The following is a 20747-nucleotide window of genomic DNA, read 5'->3' as shown; positions in this document are numbered from 1 at the left end:
CGAAAGGCAGAAAAGTATCAAGAGGAAACATTCGAAACCCGGCCTCGAAGCAAAATACTACTGCGGGCGGGATGCCTGCTTGCTAAGAAAAGATACGGGCCAACTACTCATCGATCGACTTACCCTTGCATAGTCCATATACTCGGTACACAGTTCACTTTGAAGAGGAAACAAAGTTTGCAAACAGAGATTCGCTTGCATTTGTCCAGGGAATCCATGCTTTTCCTGAAGTGCGCTCTAATAGACATACAAGTGATTGATGCTGGCCCATGAAGCCAGCATCGCCTCCTTCTGCTATATCCTTTGTCTCCCTCCCCAGACCTGAGCCAGCCCCCTCTCATTTCCGTTCCACATTGGCGACAGATCGTGACTGCCGTGTTCCAGGCAGATCATAATCTGGTATCTGCTGCTATGTTCGACCACAATCATATGCATGAAAGAGGTGGTGCCAAAATTTTGTGTGGTAAGTCTCCCCCGAGCTCTGGGATCGAGAAAACAGCCCCTGACCACTTTGCCAAACCGGCGATGAAATTATAGATGAGAAGAGACAAAAAATGAAAATAGAATCAAGAATCAAGGATGAAGTGAGAAGACGTCAGATGCAATTACAACAATTAACCAATCTTTACGCTATGTTCCTTTTGCATCATGTGCAGGGGTTGAGAAGAGCGCTGAGAAGGACGCTGTGATAGGTTGGGTACCTCTAGTTGGCAACCTCCTCTTCGACCCAGCCGTTCAGGCCACCTTGAATGGCAAGACCGTAGCCAGCGCCCATGCCGCCGAAGCTAGCCTGGTACTGGTGTCCACGACGTTGCTCGCCATCGTGGCCCGAAGGGACGCCGCCGTTCTCGAAACCGGGGTTCAAAGCAGGCAAGCTGACGGCACGGTTGTGTTGGCCGCGACCGTTGCCAGGAGCCAGAAGACCACCAATGGTAGTGGGTCCGGGACCGGAGGCACTCTGAGGATATCCGTTTGAGATGCTGGCCGACTGCTGGTGCCCAGAGATGGGACCCTGGGATTGCATGTCGATGGATAGCTCACTAGGTGATGACTGGGCTGTGCCGAACAAAGCCTGTTGCTGAACAGCAAGTTGCTGGTGCTGCTGATGTTGTTGATGTTGCGCTTGCTGAGAGACGTGGTTCAGGTACATCGTAAGGGGATGGTTGTTTGAACCAAACATCGTCGCTGACTGCTGGGGGGTGTTGCCGTTGGTGGGAGAACCAGAGTTCTGGGAACCATTGGGCGGCGGCGACGAAACACCATCGGTACGAGGAGACTGCGCCTGTTGCTGGAGCTGACGGGGTGCGTTTCCGCAGCGATCCTTGCCGAAGTTAACCTTGAACTTCTTGTACTCGTCCTTGCTGCGGATGGCCTCGATAGCCTTGATAGCGTTGGCAATGTTGGTAAAGTTGACAAAGGCGCAGCTCTTCTCTCTCAGAGTGTTGACCAGCTCGATCTCGCCGAATTCCGAGAAGTCCTGTCTCAGTCGCTCCTCAGTCCAGGTCTCATCGAGGTTACCAATGTAGACGTTGCGAGAAGCTCCTCCGCTGACAGCGAGGGCGATGGCAGGCGGCAAAGCACCAGAGTGCTTGCCCCAGCCAATCTTGAGCCTACGGTTGTGGATCATCAAGCCCTGAAGGTTGCTCAGAGCGTAGAAAGACGCCGCGGCCGTGGGATCGATGAAGGTAACGAAGCAGATGTGCTTGTCAGGGATGTAACGGATGTGGTGTAGAAGACCTCCGCGCACAACGTTGCAAATCTCCTCAATGGTCGTCTCGGGGTGGATGTTGCCCAGGTAGATGGTGCGGTTTCCGAGGTTGTTGATACCACCGGCGGTCGTCGCGACAGCAGCTGCCGCAACAGATTGTTGAGCCAGTGCATTGGAGATCACGTCGCGGTCTGCACCAGTAAGCATGTGCGCATAGCCAGGCGCGATACCCAGGTATTGAGCAGCGTTCTGCTGCTGAGTCTTTGAAACGTAGGCGCAACGGTCCTTGCCATAGTAGACGCGACGAGGAGCCTGCCACTTTGGCTCCTGAGGAAGCTGGGAAACAGCCTTGATCGCATTGGCAATGGACAGGAAGTGAATGAAGGCAATGCTCTTCTCACGAACAATTTTGACCGTGTCAATAGCACCGAACTTTCCAAGGTCCTCACGAAGCTCCTCCTCGGCAATATCCTCCGGCAAGTTACCCAAGTACACGTTACGGGAAGCACCAGACTGCTGAACAGCCAGGGCCACAGAGGTGGGAACCTGCGAAGGCTTGCCCCAGCCGACCTTGATGTCCTGACCCTTGATGCAGAGCTTTTTCAAGATGGCATCAGAGTGGAAGTGGGTTGCGGAGCTGGCGTCGAGGAAAGAGATGAAGGCACAGTTCTTATCGGGCAGAAGACGGACGGACTCAATTTGCCCGCTACGAACGTGACCCAGAATCTCCTCAGCTGAAGTGTCGGGAGGAATGTTGCCGAGGTAGACGGTGCGGCTGGTACCAGTGACCATACCAGGGCCCATTGAAACGGGAGAGCTGGGCTGCATGGGAATCTGCATGTTGTTGAAGCTTCCACCGGTGGGAGACTGAGGCTGGAAGAACTGAGGAGCGCCGTAGGTCGAAGGAGAAACCATGGCCTGGTACTGCTGAGGAGACATGTTCTGCTGAACAGGGCTCTGCAGGCCATTGTGCTGCTGCTGCTGCTGGCTCTGGTGCTGGGCTTGCTGGAAGCTCTGCAGGTTCTGGAACTGAGGGCTAGCGAAGGCCGCGGGGGTTCCAGGCTGGAAGGGGCTTCCGAGCAATAGCTGGGAGGGAAGAAGAGGCGTAAACTGCATGTCGAAAGCGGTGCCAGGAGTGGCCATGTCGGCGGCGGAAGGGGGCGCCTGGTGCTGGTGCTGATGCTGATGCTGGAGCTGGTTCAGGGGCTGAGTGTTGATGGTGGGAATGTTTCCACGACGAGGGTGTCTGTCAGCGAAGCCAGAGATGTTGGAAGTGAAAGCTCCGTGAGAGAAGCCAGTTTCGCTGTTGGAAGGCTTGGAGGCGTGACCGAAGCGGTTCCCAGGAGCACTGGGGCCGCCTTGGCCGACGGGTCCTTGAATTTCCTGCATCCCGAGTAGATGCGGAGGGACAAGGCTGTCCCGACCGATTTGAGATAGAATCGCCGTTTTGAAAGATTAGACGTGCCCTTAGCAGGCACGAAGAATCGAAGATTGGCGCGTTGGAATGCTACGATATCCGAGGAATACCGTAGTTTTCAACGTGTGATTGGGTATGTCTCAAAATCCGTCCAAGGGGCAGGCCAACGATGTCAGAGTGCAAGACAAAGGGTGGAGCGAGACTGGTGGTGCTAGCTTGGTTAAACCAAACTATCAACGGGCCGTTTGGTGAAGTGTGTGGCGAAAGGGTGCCTGGTGCCAAAGTCGAAGTTTGTGAATTATATGGATCGAAGCAACAAAACCTGATCAGGTGGCGGCAAGATTGAGGCAGCGGCGTCAGATTGCGACTAGAAGCCTCAGTATCTCCGTTGTTGCTGTAGAAAGCAATGTGGTGCAAAGTATTCCGAGTGAGTTTGTCGGGGTCGGAGCAATGTTGGCCTGAAGCAAGTCGTAGAGCAAGTAGGTTGAAGCAACAATTTGCAGGCGGTCAGCGAGCGTCGAGGATTCGGATCGGATCGGTGTTGAGATAGGCGCTGAGACTGATCACTCCTCGCAGGCAGACCGGGTGAAGGTCAAATAATTATGGACGAAGGATATACGGGCAACGAATGTAGGAGCCAAGGTGAAGTGTCGATCAACACAACAGCAGCGGTAACGATCGCATAGGCCAGTGAGTCGACGGCGGCGACGAGCGAAATAGCCGAAAGGGTGAAGAATAGAAGATGTAAGAATAAGGATGAAGGCGGTCGGAGGGAGGAGGTGAAGAGGAGGAAGAGGATGTAGAAGGGAGGTATAGGTGATGGAGACGGGAGGGTGAAGAGGAGAAAGAGGTGAGGTTAGGTTAGGGGGGGTAGAAGTCTAAGGGTGGAGGTAGGAATAGGAGGGAGACAAGTAAGGTTAGGTAACAAGAATAGGAGCAGGGAAGAGCCAGTAGAAGGAGAGAAGAAAGAAGGATAGAAAAGCTCAAGGAAGCGAGAGTGAGAGAGCGTGAGAGAGAGAGAGAGGAGTACGCACACACGCGCAAGGTGGAAGGGATGGAAGGAGAAAAAAAAAAAAAAAAAAAAAGGTGAGCAAAGGCGGGAAAGCGGAGTGAGGAGGAGTAGGTAAGGTACGGACCACAGTACAGCGTAAGGTAAGGTACGTGAGGTACCTACTCCATATGTGAGGTACGGGAGGAGAGGTAAGGGTAGCAGGAGGGCGAGTGGTGGACTATGGGAGACCAGGAGAGAGTGGACGGGGGGTTCGTGTAGGCGGTAGATTACCCAAAAGGGTCGAAAGTAGAATTGGCTGCGCTAAGTTTAATGAGACGGGCCAGGGATTACGGCAGGAGAACCCACAGCACGAGAGCCCACCAGTCACCAGAGGAGAGAGAGATTCAGATCAGAGAGAAGCCAGAGAGACTAAGAACTACGAGCCCGGGGGGGATGGGTTGGATCATGGACAAGGACAAGGCCAGTCTCTGTCTCGGTCTGCTTCTGCTGTCTTTCCAACTGCTAAGGTACGGAGTACTGGTGATGGGTGATGGGTGCTGATCTCTGTTCTGAGGGTTCAAAAGACCTAACGACAGCTGACAGTTGCAACAGAGAGGGGGGTGGAATGGCAGAATAAGTGACAGGCTGTTTGATTGATAGCCCTTGATCTTTCACCCTGACCATCAATGGCCGAGGCTGTCGTCGAAGAGACTGGCTCTGGGCCAAAGAGAAGAAAACATGATGAAAGAGGAGAGCTGCGCAGGGCACCCAGAGCCCAGAGGCGAAAGGTACTCAGTGCTTTGTGAAGTGTGCTATGATTCAACGCCCCATGTTGCCATGTATCTTTGCTTCCTTTCTCTCCCATTCACCCACTGCACGGTTCTGCTGGTACAACATGGATGACTTGGCTCTGCTCTGGTCCGGTCTGGTCTCCTCCGAGCCTGCTCTGCTTGCGTCTTCTCCTTCCTCTCTTGCATTGCTCTTTCGTTGGCTCGGCTTTGGCTCTGAGCAGCATCTGGTCCATCCGCCCACCCATCACGAGTTCCCCCATGACAGGAACCTGACACTGTCGGTCCGTGGTATCTTTGCCCTGGACAACGGACAACTGACGTCCCTTTGGCCTACCTATACCTGACGGTTAGACAGCAGGACCACAAGCCCTAAAGAGGTGCCCTGATGATCGATGAACGGCTTGCCGGACCGCCCGACTTCTGTGTCTAGTCTCTTCATTTCCAGGCCAATACCTATAGAGCATTTGCCAAGTGACATTTCCCATGCCAACGGGCCCTTCCCCATGTGCATAAGACGGCCCCCTTCTTCTCTCGTGTACCTCGCTCTGGAAATTGTATATCAAAGATACTTTCAACGGCGTGATGGCCCCTTCTGGGCGCTATGCACGGTTGCATTTTAGGGGAAAGAGCAAAAAAGGGGGGGCACATGTTGCGATACGGGGGCCAATAAGACGAGTCATCTTAGCTCAAGGTACCTTCTCGTGGTACAGATACCTCTCCATACCTTACCTGACCTCACAACACTGACAGTGCAGTGAGGGACGAGGATGAGCTTGCAGTGAATTGTGTCCTGTCTGTCCGCTGTCCGTGTCCAGTGCGAGTCTTCCACCTAGAGGAGAAGATGGGACCAGCTAAGGAAACGAACTCATCGCGGACTGTCGGTACGTACTGCTCACAGCATGTTCCTGGCTGAGCAGGCCGATCTGCACAATTATAGAGCCCCTGGCAAGGTACATCCGTACATGGCATATACACTGCATAAGGCAAGATGGCAAGCAAGCAAAGTCGACTCTGGAGAAGTCAGAATAGCCGCAGCTCGCCCCATTTCCCTCAGGTACCCTCCGATCTTCAAGGCGGCAATCGTCGAACTGATGCTATCAACTGTCAAGTCTGGAACGACTGGCAGGCAGTCAACCACCTTCATCCTTATTGGGGTCTACCTATCCGTATACAGGTCTGCGTTGTAGACCACTGTAGCAAACACCACCTTGAAAGGTTTACGGATACCTTCATCAGTGGTAGTATCTTGGTACAAGGTGAGGTAGGTACAAAGGCTCTCAGGTGGACCAAATCAGACTCACCAACTCCAATGTCTGACTCTGTGTCCGTAGGTAACTACATACCTACTTATCGACTTACGCGGTGTGCCTGACTTGTCTCGATGAACCAGAAACTAATCGAGAATCGTGAGGTGCCAGACATTGGTAGCTGCAGCCGCCGTCAATTTTAGCCAGCTGCGGCGGGTAGGGCCAGCCACAACCACGAGACTCGAGCATCGACCGTCACCGTGGTATTTTGGCGTACGCCAATGCCGCCGGTCCAACTTGTCGAATCATGAACGGAGAAACGGGGGCTCCCACCTACCTTAGCCTTCCCTTTCACAGTAAGGTACCGGTAGGTTCCTACGATACCGCTTGGTGATGGCCAAGGCTCAAGGGAACCAACGAACGAAACATGCTCACTCTCCCATTCGCTCGCTCGCTCGCTGGTTCATCCTCTTGGAGAGAGACAGAGTTATATCAACTCAGCTATGACTGGTACGGGGTGCCGTGCCAGTCTCGTCTTGGCCGATCAAGTTGATATTGCGAGCGCTGAAGATGGGACAGCACTGAACATTCATTCACACAACACGGATAATCACCAGCCTTTCCCATCTGGCCATCAGCACTTCTTCTCATTCACAGATTAGCCAAGTGCCAGTCCGGATACATCTCCATACTGCGTACACCCGTTCTCCGCCCACCCGTCCGTTGTCACCAGCCATGCCACGCCTCGATTTCTTAGTCTTGCTTATCCACATGAGCAGCTTTCATCTCCCCCTGTTTGGTCCCTTTTTTGGCACCCCATCCCTCGGATTGCCCCTCGGTCTGATCCCCCATTTTCGATGCTCGGAGTCGAAGACAGGACGCAACCAGAGCCTTGTGTTAAACGTTCGAGCCGATAACTGGCCTGGAGCAGAGTGACGTTGGCTGGAGCTCCGGCCGTAGGCTTTTGGTTTGGGATCTGAGCAAACAAAGGGGCATTCCGCGGAACTTTGCTTTGAATAGAGTCGATTCCATTCCCCATGGTATCAGTATATCCGTACGTCGTACTGTCCTGGGATACATAATACCGTGAGCTTCCGATCTGGACGGAGATTTTGTGCTATTGCACAGCCAAGATGCGGATATTGCATTCCAACTATATGAGGGGCCCTTCTTTCGCGCAGATTCCCGACCCCTGCTCATACTACATGGCAAGCCTGCAAGGTACATACTCTCTTTCCCCTGGCCTAACCGAAGACACCACACCGCACTCGACATGGCACATTGGCACGCTACTTTGACGGTACATTGCCGTGAAGCTCCTCACTCTGTGCGGGTGGCCCCCCTGGAAACACGAACCTTCCTATCCCCCTCCACCTGGCCCCTTCCAGCCTCCCATCCCTACCCTTCCCCTTGCCTCCCACCTGGCCGACAAGCATAGCCAGGGGAAGGCACCACCCATTCTGGCTTGGTCTATCTTCTTCTGAACAGCCTCCCCGATCCATCCTCCAAGCCTCCAAGGGTTCATCTTGCTCTCTCCCTCCACCCCAAGCCGATGGATCATGGAACTGAAAGCCGCCTTTGCCAGCAACAGCATCCAGAACATCGCAACACCCAAACTTGCCAGAGCTCACTGTTCACAGTTCACAGTTCACAGCCTCTGGCAGGCAGGCTCACGTCGCTCCACCCCTTTTCTTCGCTTTCCGTTGCTGGGGTCATCGTTAGCAGGTACCTGTACACTACCTACTTACGCAGCGCGAGCATGTATTCGTAGCCTCGCTGCTTTGCACTTCGCTACGAGTTGGGCAGACTTCGTACCCCAATGTTATAATGCAACAGAAAGGTGGCCGTTCTTCACTCTCTTGCCCTCTAAGACTCCTCTCATTATTGACAGACGGCAGTTGGTATCTCATTCATCATGGCCACAGATAGTTGCCTTCAGATATACCGACTATGGTGCTCATCAGCTGATACAACGTTCTGCTTTCTGACTCCGGAAAAAGGTACTTGTTACAAGACGCGGATCTGGCAGTATGCGAAGTCTGGAGCGTCAGGCATGCAGCTGCCCGGCAGCCCGGCATGCTGTCCAGCTGTCGTTCGTTCTTTCGCTCGTTCGGATTCCCCATATTGCAAGTGTCCCCTCCTTCGCCCAAGCCGCGCCCCCATAGGCCCTGTCTTGCATCGACTCTGATGAAGAATTGAAATTGCATCAGCTGCATCTCAATCTCATCCACCACACTCTTGGACGTTCGCCTTGCCCATCACGCTCTCGGTTCTCCATTTCTTACGAGGCTCGCACAGCATTATCCGACTCCACGCTACATATTGCCAAAAGTCGTCGCCGTGCCAGACCCAGCATTGCTCGATAGGTACACTATGGATACAGTCTACTAATCACACGCTGAGCCTGCTTCCCCACGGTACGACGGGTTTCGCAGACTAAAGTAGAGCCTCCAACTACGGACACTTTTCGCTGTACCTTGCACAGGTGTAAGCTAGTGGCTTTGCACTATGCAAGGAACAGCATTCATCGGCCCTTACGAATACCCTGAACGGACACTTCTAATATGATACAATGGTGCACAAGAATACGGATCGCCAGCAGCTTTGTCGTCGGAATAGCCTCCTCCTTTAACCTTGCAGCCGCTTTTACTCCTTGCAATTGTGGTTGCTGCATCCGTGTTCCCATATCGAACCCCCTAACCTCCACCTCTCTCCAGCTATTCGGATGAAACACTGCTGCAGGGAGCCTAGGTTCGTCGAAAATAACCCCAGACTGTCACAGAAGCTTTAGGACAATCAAGTACGGAGTACGGGTTAGAAGCTCGCGACTTCAAACCTGTCAATCGGCCTGGCCCTGTCCCTTGTGGCTCAGCTTTTCGATTGTGTCTGCCATCCGAGGCCAGCCTGGCCTGGACTGGCAACGAGAGAAACAAAAGGCAGAGCCAAGTTTGAAAGCGAGATACGGACACAAACCTCGAAACTGCTTGGCACCAAGCATTGCCAAGGGGCAGTTGAGCACTGCATACTTTAGCTGGCGACAACGGCACACGATCGCCATCTCTGACCGTTCGAAAGACTTCCGAGCTCACCGCTACCTGAAGCGTTTTATCTTTGACCTACCTCGCCCACAAGTCATCATGGCTGCAAACCTTGCCCTCGGGATCAGCCCGAACCATAAACCAACTTTTTTCATCTGTATCGTTGTAGTCTCCCTGAGCCATTCAGTGAACTCTGTCGACGGTACACACACAACTTTTATCGATGCTCCCTCGCACTTCTTAAATGCGCTTACGTTCCACGCTTCGCCGACCGCCTGCAAAGGAAAAGAAGACAGAAGTGAGTAAGAAAGGTCTGTCGCTCATGGGTGTGCCTTACGTAGCCGCGACGTGTATTCGTCCTGCATGGCACCAAGGCAGTTCACTGCCGCCGGTCCAGAAACCCGAGCACAACGGTCATGTCCCCTAGAGGGAAGTTTGAGCCGGCAACCAACTACAAGCAGGATCCGCAGCGCCGCGTTAGATCCGCCTTGCATCAAGTCATTCCTGATCCAATTAATTCTGACATCGGATCATCAACAGACCACACAACTGTCTATCTTACCTGTATCCTGTGGAGTGTCGACGATTCCCTGATCTACATTCTCCCGAAAACACACTACTTTGCACCGGATACGCGCCTCGTCTTTGGAAAATTAGGACAGGGCTGGCTTTATGACTGGCCTCGAGTCAAGAATATGGCCATCATTATTCAATATTCAGCAGCGTCGAGCTGATTGGTGCTTTAGTCCGGCATGCGCCCAAGAAGCTCTCCGTCAGCAGCGACTATTGCTGTGGTGTCTGCAAGGCTTGAGGTTTAAGCTTCGCAATTAGCCTCTCTGAATACTACGCTGCAGGCCTCCTTTCTCGACCAACTAGTCATGTCTACAGAGCCAACCAATACTGACAACCACAAGCCAGAGTTTCAACCGACGGCGCCTGGTCGCCTATTGCTTACAAGACCTGACTGAGATACTGTTCAGTAAGTATCTACGTGCTCGATTATATAGTCTTCCCTTACCTGTTGATGTTGCTGGCCGTCACCTTAACACACAACTTGGGGCGATCGCCAGAGATGCGATCTGCGCGTGTTTGTATGCGAATGCAATGGTAGATTGATGTTTCCATGCACGACGGTTGAGCCACCGCTTTGGGCCTCATCACCTCTGGGTCGGGTTCGATATTCGGGCGTCAGACATTCCAGAAAGTATAAGATGTTTTCTTGAATGTTCAAGCTCTAGGACCTCTGATGCAGGACAGATGGGTTGAGAGATACGCGAGGTTATCACAATGTCTCATTGGGCCACTCACACCTCTCTTCACTCATGGTCAACGCTCAGCTCCCAGCACGACCCTGTTTGCACAGACATGGTCTGAATACAGACAGCCTGTACTCGTCGGCCGCCCACATTCCTTTTGAGATGGGAGAGCATCGAGACCTTCTAGAAGGAGGTCTGATGTGTGGTGGCTTCAAACGCAAGATCGGCCGAGCAAGCACGAGCTGCGAAGGCTCTTTGACCATGATCGGACACAACAGCCCGCCTACGCGCACGACGAACACGGATCATGGAGTCTCACGAGGCCAATTGTCGACCATTGCGGCGCGCACCATCCCATTCGGAGCCGGGGCCTCGGTCTGGCAATGATTCAAGACTCTTGCACACCATCAAACATTAGATGAAGGGAGGAAAAGGGAGAAGGAGAGTTCGTCTCTGACACTTCCTACCGGCAGTTCACGTTAGGTTCGATCTAGGCGCGCTGTGTCTCACGACTTTGGCTTCGACTTTGACAGCTGCTTCTTCGTGCTCTCACCTCGCGGAGGGCATGGATCCCTGGAGGAGAAAAGGCTATGCTGTCGTCGTCGGCCAGAGGACGCGATTTGCTGGGTATTGGAACGTCCGATGACCGGCCGAGAATAAACGCAAAGCAACACACATAGCCGAGGTGACTGACTGCCTTCCTACACCATTGCGAGACTCCCAAACCATCTGGTCACAATCTCTGCTCGCTTGCTTGAATCCCCATGCCGGATAGCTCAATCATTTTTGTTCTCTTTCTCACTGGAGTTCAGCGCTCCGATGGAGGTTGTGGTTGTGATATTCCGTTAAACTCCTATCTAAGCCCACCGATATCGTCTCTGGTTACCCTTTTGCAGCAAACCGCTGTCAAAAAACCATTTGCAAAGCCCCCACTTCGAAACCCTGATTGATCTCGCTCATGCCTCTGCCGCAGTGCTTTTTCCAAAGCACGCCGGGCTTCATGTTTTCCCTTTCTTTCCCTATCTCATTCCTCTTCTTCTTGCTCGTATCTATGTCTTTCTTCCTCTCAACACCGGACCGCACACACTGGTCATTTCTCTAAGGCTTGCAACGTCCCATGTAGCGGGGGTACAAGCATGTCGTGCGGACGGTGTGCTGGTTGGCCAACCAGGCCAGGAAACGCTCGAGGCCGAGACCGTAGCCGCCGTGGGGAGAGGTGCCGTACCTAAAGCAATGTTGTCAGCAAAATCCTCCTTTTTTTTTTTGAGATTCATAAAATAGCTCCGAGATCTAAAAACTCACTTTCTCTGGTCAGTGTACCAGTAGTAGTCCTTTGACGGGATTCCCTCTCTGTCGTAGGCGGCGAGGAGCTCGTCGTAGCCCTCCATTCTCATAGATCCACCTACAATCTCTCCGACGCCGGGCATCAAGCAGTCGACGCTCTCGGTGACGCGCGGGTCGTTGGGGTCCTTCTTCATGTAGAATGCCTTGATCTCGGTAGGGAAGTGGGTGAGGAAGATGGGCTTGTTGATGATATCGGTCATCCTGCGCTCGGCAGCCTCGGCAATGTCGTCGCCAAACTTGTGAGTCTCGCCGTCTTCGTTGAGGATAGGGGGGTCTTGGGCGTTGAGCCAGTCAATGGCGTCGGTGTACTTCATGCGCAAGAAGGGGCGGACGGGCTTCTTGAAGTCGGGGTTGAGCTCCTTGACGTAGGCGGCGATCTCCTCGTCGGCGAGGACGTTGTCGATGACGCGGCACATGACCTCCTCGAGATGGGCGAGCAGGTCGGGGAACTCGATGAAGTCGAGCTCCGCCTCGACGTGGGTGTACTCGGACAAGTGTCTGCGGGTCAAGCTGCGCTCGGCACGGAAGGACTTTTCGATGCAGTAGACGCTTCCCAAGCTGGGGAGGACGGTCTCGAGGTAAAGCTGGGAGGACTGGGTGAGGTAGGCAGCTTCGTCGTAGTAGGGGACGGAGAAGAGCGTGGAACCGCCCTCGACCTGGGTCTGGACCAGAGCCGGGGGAGAGACCTTTGTGATCTTGAGGTCCTTGTAGGTCTTGGTGAAGGCCCACTCGACGGCGGCGCGGATCTTCATGATGGCGGAGGCGTTGTCGCCGCGGAGAACCAGGTGGCGGTTGTCCAGCATCTGGGAGTCCCACTGGTTCTGCAGCAGCGAGACCTTGTTGGTGATGGCATCCTCGTCCGTAGGCGACGTGCCAATGACCTTGTAGTAGTCGACGTGGAGTTCACGGTTGTCCGGGGCCGTCTGGCCCTCGGGGACCTTCTTGAGCTCGCCGTAGACCCAGAGGGAGGTTCCCTGGGCAAAGGTGAGGGCGTCGTACGTCTTTGTGAGGTCGCCGGCCTGGAGCACGCACTGGAGGTGTCCGTAGCCGTCGACGAGGGTGATGAAGGTGGCCTGCTTCTGGGCGCGCAGCCTGTGAATGCGGCCGGCAATCTTGACGCGGTCGCCCTTCTTATCGCCCTCGCCCAGCACGACGGTTTTGTCGGCGATGGTGATGCGCTTCGCCTCGGGAAGGGACTCGTCCTCCTTGATGACGATCTGCTTGGCAGCCTCGAGAGCCTGCTGGCGGGCCTTCTTCTGCTCCTCCTCCTTGGCCTCGATCTGAGCCTGCTTAACGAGCTTCTTGCGGTGGGCGTCGAGGGCGGACTGGGCCTTTTTCACGGCGCTCTTTGCGGGCTCCTTCCACTCGAGGCGGGCGGCCTCGTCGTCGCCCGTCTTAGAGGCGCGGGTGAGGAACTGGCGCGATATGACGGACTCGTTGTTGGCGATGTACGCGGCGGCGAGGGACTTGAAGGGGGAGGACTCGGTACCCTGGGTCGAGGGCTCGTCGGCGCCGGCGTCGGTGTCGATGTAGACCTTGTCCTCCGTCTTGGGACGTTCGGCCAACTCCTGAGGGGCGGCCATGGTTTGTGGTCGGGGGTTTTGTGACGTGTAGAGAGAGGAAAGAGTTACGTCCGTCGACTGTTGACTCAAAAGCCGGTTGTTTGTGTACAGTCGAAGTTTTGGGAAATTTTTGGAATGGTTTCTGGATGGCGGGGTAAATTATTCGGATTGAGTTGGTGGGAGGGACGGAGGGGTGAGGGGAGAGGGTGACCTGGTCTGATGTACAGCGTCGGGTATCTTTTTTTTTTTTGTGACTGTGCTGCGTGAGTCACTTGCAACCGCAAAGGCAACAACAGTTGGGAGAGGGAGAGAGAGAAAATAATCAGGAATTGGTATTACAGGCAAAAGTCTTGCAATTGGGCTCAGTCAAAGGCAGAGCCCTTTTTTATTTAACACAGACTATCCGAACCTGACCTGACATGTTGCTCGAAGCTGTGAGTCACCTCTGCTGGCTTCCAGTGTCTGGGGTTTGTTACAGTGCAATTACACCTACCCCCTTATTACCTTTGCTCCCTGAGATCACCGCCCGGCGCCCGGCGGTGGAGGGGCACCGGGACCTGAGGTGCTGTTCGAAAAGACATTACCCTTCCCAATTCCCAATTGAGCGTTGTAATTGCTCAGAGATAAGGGAGCTCGGACCTTACCTTATGGGGGCCCTCTTTCTTTTATGAGCGCCCGCCCGTTTTGGCATTTGCTGAGGTTGGGTTCCGAAGATAGGCGGGTGCGTATCCGTATCTACCTTACATCTGCTGGGTCCCTCCCCCCCTTGACTCGGGCATCTGAAGGACAAAGCGACGGTGAGGCGGTTTGCGTACTTACCTTGGGGTGGCGGTGAGAATGCTGGAAACAGTGAACTAGATAAAGTCTTGTTGTTTGGTTCAAGGGTAGAGGGTGTAGAATGAACGGTATACTATACTAAGGTACTGCGTACGGTACATTATTTGTGATGAGAGCTCTAAATTGCCCGCAACTGTTATAAGTCGAGGGTCATTACCTTAGGCTGTGGATGAGATTCGGGAAAGGGGAATCTTGATATTGGGAAGCTTCACAATGCACCTATTGAGATATACTTGCGGAGCAAGAATCACTCGGGGGTGTCCTAGTTGGTGCTATCTCATATGGTGTATCGTCAATGATTATTGTCTATTTCATGTATTCATTCTTGTCATTCTTCGTATAAAGATGACTGGCGTGACAACTCGCCCCAAGAAACCCAGCGTTTGATAGACGTCCATAATGCCCAACTCAAGCTTATGCCGTTCCGGTGAATATGCCAGAGTCCACCAAGTCCTCCTGCTTCTTCCACTTGTCTTTCTGGCATCCAGAGACCTGCGTTCTGGATCTTACCAGCGAACGAACCCCCCTTCTCACCCCCCTTTTCAAATGCCAAACTCCATCTCATCCGAATCAACCAGCTCACAACTCATCCTTCTCATCATCAACAACAGCAGCAGCAGCCTTACCCCTCTTTTCCCATCCCCTCAAGCCCCTTCTTCACCATCGAGCTGAGAACCTCATACACAACCTGCGCCGCCGCCAACGCCGTCTCCTCCCCAGCATTCTGATACGCAGGGCTCACCTCCACAACATCAGCGCCGACCAGGTTCAACCCCTCGATCCCTCTCAGAATCCGAATCAGCTCGCGCGTCGTCCAGCCACCGGGCTCAGGCGTGCCCGTACCAGGCGCGAACGCCGGGTCCAGCACGTCGATATCGATGGACAGGTACACGGGATCTTCGGTGCCCAGCGTCTCCATGATGGACTTTACGATACCCGCGGTGCCAATCTCGTCGATATCATCGGCGGCGATGCGCACCCAGTTCTGCGCCGTGTCGTCGTCGTGGTCGGTGAAGTCGGTGCCAGAGAGGCGGGTGCGCAGGCCCGCGTGGACCGAGGGCTGGCTTGAGGCGTTGGAGAGGAGGCCTTCGTTGCCGGCCATCCAGAACATGGAGCCGTGGTTGAATTGCGTTGCGGTCCAGTAGGATGGGTACTTTGCTGGGTGCCAGGTGTCTAGGTGGGCTGCCGTTCGTAATATATGTCAGCTGTGCCACTCTCTCTCAGAGTGTTTTGCGTGAACTTTTTCCCCGTCGTATTCTTGTCGCTACTACTCCCCACCTTTTACCACTCGAGGGGACACAAAACTCACCATCAAAATGCAACACCCTCAGCGGCGCCCCGTACGCCTCCCTAAGCGCCCTCAGCGCAGGGAGCGCGAGACTGTGATCGCCGCCGAGGGTGATGAGCTTCGGCCTGCTCAGCGAGCTCGACACGGGCCTGCGCTGACCCAGCTCCTTGAAGGCGGCCGACATCTGCTCCACGGCGACGACGTTGTCCATGGGCGTGACGGGTATGTCGCCGCAGTCGAGGATCGTGGCCCAGTTGGCGTACGGGTTGATGCTAGCGCGCGGGTTGAAGCCGCGGAACGACGTCTGTCTGCTCGAGGCCTGGCGGATAGCGCGGGGGCCGAAGCGGGCGCCTTTTTGGTTGGATTTTTTGTCAGTATTGGCAAATGGCAGTCGTTGTGAGGTTGCTGAGATGTGCCGTTGCGGTGTGAAAGTATGGGGGGTGTTTCCTGCTCACCTGGCCTATAGCTTACAGCCGTGTCGAACGGCGCGCCGATGATGGCGATATCGTACAACTCGGACGGCGTTGTCAGGCATTTGACATGCTTAAGATGAGCGAAAGAGCCGATGCCCGTGAATCCTAAATCGACCTCGTGAGCCTCCAACATTCTCTTCTCATACCCCATTCGCTCTCCAGTGACTGTTACTAACCCCACTAATCAAGTATCAAGTTAGCCTCCATTCCCTCATCTCATCTCATCTCGTCACCAAGCAGCAAGTCAATGGCTTGTGTAGACATCCATCCGACGTACCTCGAAACCCCACTTGGCCTCCAACTCATCCAGCTCAGCCTTGGTCCACTCCTTGTCATCGCCGTGGTTGCCGCACGCGGCGGCCAGCAGGGCTGACGAGCAGCCTAGCAGGAGAGACGTCAACTTCATGACGGTTAGGTCGATGTTGTTCTGTTTCCCTTGTGATGTTTCCTGCACCGAGTCGTTGCAACAATCACAAAGTACAAACGTTCGTGAGAGGGGGTTATCAGGTTGCGATGAGAAAGCAAGAATGAGAGAATCCTCGATTTCGGAGAAGTCTATCAGAAAGGAAAAAAAGCAACTCTTTAAGAAGAAAAATGAGGAAACCGGGCCAAGGTATATCGGGGACCGGAAGCGTTCAGAACGGGTCACACACCTCGACCGGCCCGGCGCGGGCCCTTTGTGGTTGTCCAATTCGAATTGGATGGCTAGACCGACAACTCGCTCCACGTGTATTCGAGGGATAATGGATCTTCAAGGTGCAATGATGCCCGCCTATTGCTCCCTCATAATTGGCCAATGGGCATTGCATATGCCGACATTTTCCTTACTTGAGCCCCTCAAAGTTATGAGCTTACTTTACGTACACGGTGGGACATAGTATCAGATCCGGACTATCACCAGGAAATCCGGGATTAAGGCAAGTATGACTTGTGTCATTCGTGCCATTCATTCACTCAGCGGAGAACGTCCGGCGGGGAAGGTCTACCATGTGTGGGGGTTGAGAGCTTTCCTCGACCAGTCGATAACGGGTATCTATCGTCCGAAAAGAGTGCGAAGAGCCCCGCCGATGCCGGTAGTGTAGACTGAGTGAGGAAATAAATTGTCAACGAATGCATTAGACTAAAATGCTTGGATGCGGCGCGCCGGGCTCTCTCCAGGATGCCAGTAGTAAGGTAAAGGTAGACCGCACTGCGTAGTATGGCGGGCAATGCGGGGGTCGGTGGTGCTGCGTTCCTGGCCGCCGGCGCGCGGTGGGGATCATGAGCCCGGATATGTAACTATACAGTATCCGATCTCCTCCCGGGAGGTGGGGTCCCCCGTTACAGATGGGCACGCTGGATGGGTGGACACACCCCCGAGAGAGAGAGAGAGTGTGAAAAACGTCCAATCGCAAAAGTGCGATGTTAGGTGCCCGTTTATTCCATCATCTTCAGCATCCAAAGTTGTGGTCCGTGAATGAGGTGGAGATGGAAGGGGGGGCTGCAGAAGGTCCCTGAACCGTACGCTCAGAGAACCTAATACCATACCTCACATACAAAAGCGACTCTGCCCCCGAGCAACAAACTCCTCAGATCCCTCGAATCCTGAACCACATCCGGATCTTCTATTGTTCCTCTGGAACCCCTTTGTCTACCTCCATTACTTGAGTACTTTAATACCCTCTGCCCTCCCCGCCCCAAATTCTCCAGATTCCCCAGGGAAACCCCATGAACGCCCTCGTGGCGTTCGCAACGCGTCTCGAACATGGCCTCCGTCACGCTACCTAGGCTAGGTAGATACGCGGCACCACAGGTAAGTAAGTAGGTAAAGCAAGGTCGCAACTTGCAACGAGACCTTGGAAAGGGGAATGGTGTCTGCGCGTGCGTGTGGCTTCGGGGGCGGGTAAGACAACAACGCCTCCTTCTACCCTCTCTCTCTGTCTCTATCTCCCGTCTCACTGTCTACGCCAATCCATCAGCCGTTCCATCTCTCTTGAAAGAAAGAAAAAAGGCACTTAGACAAAACGATAGTAAATCCCCACACGTAGAGAGAGAGAAAGGCCCGGGAGTCCCTGGGGCGTAAGCGTTTTGAACACCATACCAACGCCGCAAAACCCATTGGGGGGAGGGAAGACATGACGGTACACTGTTCAAGTTTCCTTAACCGCATCTGTCTCGCATTGATGACCGATTCCATCGGATGGACGACGGTACGCTGAGGCTGCGACGTCATTCTTTTATGCGGTTCCCTCTCCACCCTCGATCCTCCCCCTCTCTACCACCACCTAGTCATCCCCCCCAAACCCGTCTTCTTTAAACCCAGACACCTCCAAGGACTGTTGCCCAAAAGGTTGGGCGGGCACACGCTCAATCCGACAGATAGGCAGGCGCGGCCACTAAGAGTGAGGGGTCGTTGGTGGCCTTTGCGCTAGCCATTTCGCGCAGTGGAAAATAAAAAAGTCAAGTAGAGTTTAAAGAGGGCGCAGCTGGACAATAAAGAACATTCCAACGATAGGATTGGCAACGTCAGGCATCCCATATGAGAGTCCTGGGCAGACGGAACGAACGTTGGCTAGCTCGCTAGCACCATAGTTGAGCATGCTTTTGGAACGAAAAGCTACTGCCCACCGTCCATTACTTGCGGCTTCCAACATACGTGCCTTGCTTGCCACGCCTCTTCTTTTCCCCCCACAACGTGCTGAAGAGAAAAGACGTGGGTGAACGGATGGCGTGTACGGAGACGGGCAGCAAGTGGGAATGACTCGCCTTGTCGATCCGATGTTGGAGGCTCTGTTCCGCCCACGCATGTTAAACATCAATAGTCAGTGGGTGGTGATCCCCACGGGGTCATGCCCTCCAGTTGATCGGTGCTCGCTCCGCGCGGGCTGTGGCTGTAGATGAAGGTCGTGCGCGTACAGACACTTTGGGGGTTCAGCGCGAAGAAAAAAAGACCATCGATTTAAAGTGCACTCCAATCGCCAAACTGTCCTATCGAAATATTCCTGCCTGCGTGATGAATTTACCCATCCCTAAATGTAGAAAGAAGCAAGAAAGACCACCAAGATCCGGGCCACGGCAAGGCGTATTGGGGATGCGAGAGGGATGAGGGGCTGGATTTAGTAAGAGGGTAATGATATGGGGGAGAACTTTGGGAATTTGTGAACAGAATATGGAAGGGGGGGAAACACAGCCCGTCAACTTGCCCATTCGTCCTCCTCGCAGTCTCCAACCAAGATGTGCCTAGAAGCCCGGACCGCCGCGGCCAGATGATCCAATCCAAACCCACGTTGTCGCTGAACCAGGAAGTCCAATCCATTAATTCGCGAGGAATGACCGTTCCTGATCGGTCCATAGCTGTGGCTGATCAAGACCTAAGCGTGTCCAATGCCATGCGCGCTGCAAAAAATAGGTCCAAAAAAAAGGTCCAAAATGCCGTTCAAAGATGGAAACCCAGAACCGTTTGCGCGCGCATCTGGATGGCAAGAGAAAATGTCCAAGCCTGGTTCTCGACCTTTCCACTCACCGCCAGAGCCAGAACTGGGTGGGCATGGCGGGAGGAAAGCAAGACCCATGCGCCAAGGGGTCCCACGATCAAAGCACAAGACACTTGTGTGACTTCTTCTTCGGGGCAGGAGGCTCCAGAGCCGCAACAATTGCCTGGGGTGGTATGTCAGTATCAGATCTAGGACTGCGATAGAGGCAGGTGTAGGAGGGGGGAGAGTAAAACAGCAGATCCAACGGGAGAATGCATACCTCGTCGAAGACGTCCTTCAGCTTGTACTGCGTCAGAGCACTGCACTCGACGTACTTGACCGCACCCAAATCCTTCGCCATTCGCTCGCCGTCCTCTTTCCGTACCGGAGACATCTTCTGCTTAGAAAGCTTCTCGCGGACGCTGGGGTCCTCGCGCAGATCGACCTGGGTGCCGACGATAAGGCAAGGGACGCCGGGGCAGTGGTGATGTACCTCGGGGAACCACTTCTCGCGGACGTTCTCGAAGGAGGCGGGTGATGTGACGCTGAAGCAGACGAGGAAGACGTCGGTCTGGGGATACGAAAGGGGGCGGAGTCTGTCGTAATCTTCCTGACCGGCGGTATCGAACAGTCCCAGTGTGTAAGGCTCGTCACCGATCCTGCGTAAGAGAAAAATCCACCATTAGCGAAACGGCCTGCCAAAAAGTCCAGCAACTTCTTGTCTCTTTCGATATCTTTTCTTCTCCCCCCGAATCCCCATTGTTTTTAATTCATCCATTCGTTGACTCATCCGCCCTTTGACCATCTCTTGAGAAGACCTTTTTGCCGATGCTTTGTGGAACCCGATCTTGGATTGCTTTGGAGGTGTTGCAGAAGAGAACTCACATAACAGTGACGGCATAGTTGTCGAAGACGGTCGGAACGTATTCGGAGGGAAACTTGTTCGTCGTGTAGCTGATGAGAAGGCATGTCTTTCCGACCGCACCGTCACCGACGACAACACACCTAGAAGAGGAGAGAGAGAGAGAGAGTCAGTTTTGTTGCAAACAAAAGTGGCTAGTGACATGCGCGCTTTGATGGCTGCCCATTTGCCGATCGTCAAGTTCAAGTCAGGATTGGCAACGGTGAAGGGAAGGCCTTCTCCAAGCCCCCAGCAACAGGGAGCAGTGGAATCCGACAGCAACAGCGACGATGCAGACAGGGCAGCAGCAGGCAGGCGGAACAGTGGAAAGGGCGACGACAAGCCGTCAGTTGTCAAATGTCGGGAAGGGGGGAAAAGTGAGAAAATGAAGCCTAGCGAAAAGAGGCTCAAAATGTACGCACTTGATAGTAGCGACGACCAT

The 20747-nt window shown here is 54.0% G+C and overlaps 4 protein-coding genes across 4 annotated transcripts; all 4 read right to left on the bottom strand.

Moving 5' to 3' along the window:
* Positions 1-703: 703 nt before the first annotated feature.
* N0V96_007909 (uncharacterized protein) lies at positions 704-3097 on the bottom strand (the record flags this gene model as incomplete). Its single annotated transcript, XM_053194298.2, has 1 exon — positions 704-3097. The coding sequence occupies one exon, from the start codon at positions 3095-3097 to the stop codon at positions 704-706; it is 2394 nt and encodes a 797-aa protein (XP_053048148.1).
* An 8449-nt stretch (positions 3098-11546) lies between these two features.
* N0V96_007908 (uncharacterized protein) lies at positions 11547-13375 on the bottom strand (the record flags this gene model as incomplete). Its single annotated transcript, XM_053194297.1, has 2 exons — positions 11547-11673; positions 11751-13375. The coding sequence occupies 2 exons, from the start codon at positions 13373-13375 to the stop codon at positions 11547-11549; spliced, it is 1752 nt and encodes a 583-aa protein (XP_053048147.1).
* A 1438-nt stretch (positions 13376-14813) lies between these two features.
* On the bottom strand, positions 14814-16358 carry N0V96_007907 (uncharacterized protein; the record flags this gene model as incomplete). Its single annotated transcript, XM_065758161.1, has 4 exons — positions 14814-15373; positions 15501-15830; positions 15935-16022; positions 16230-16358. The coding sequence occupies 4 exons, from the start codon at positions 16356-16358 to the stop codon at positions 14814-14816; spliced, it is 1107 nt and encodes a 368-aa protein (XP_065613303.1).
* Positions 16359-19522: 3164 nt separating this feature from the next.
* Positions 19523-20747, bottom strand: cdc42 (GTPase Cdc42; the record flags this gene model as incomplete). Its single annotated transcript, XM_065758160.1, has 3 exons — positions 19523-20063; positions 20290-20409; positions 20728-20747. The coding sequence occupies 3 exons, from the start codon at positions 20745-20747 to the stop codon at positions 19523-19525; spliced, it is 681 nt and encodes a 226-aa protein (XP_065613302.1).

The sequence above is a fragment of the Colletotrichum fioriniae genome (assembly GCF_027942845.1).
Source record: "Colletotrichum fioriniae strain IMI 355084 chromosome Unknown scaffold_9, whole genome shotgun sequence".
Taxonomy (NCBI): domain Eukaryota; kingdom Fungi; phylum Ascomycota; class Sordariomycetes; order Glomerellales; family Glomerellaceae; genus Colletotrichum; species Colletotrichum fioriniae.
Note: the sequence above shows the minus strand (reverse complement) of the source record. Positions and strands in the feature narration are given on the sequence as shown.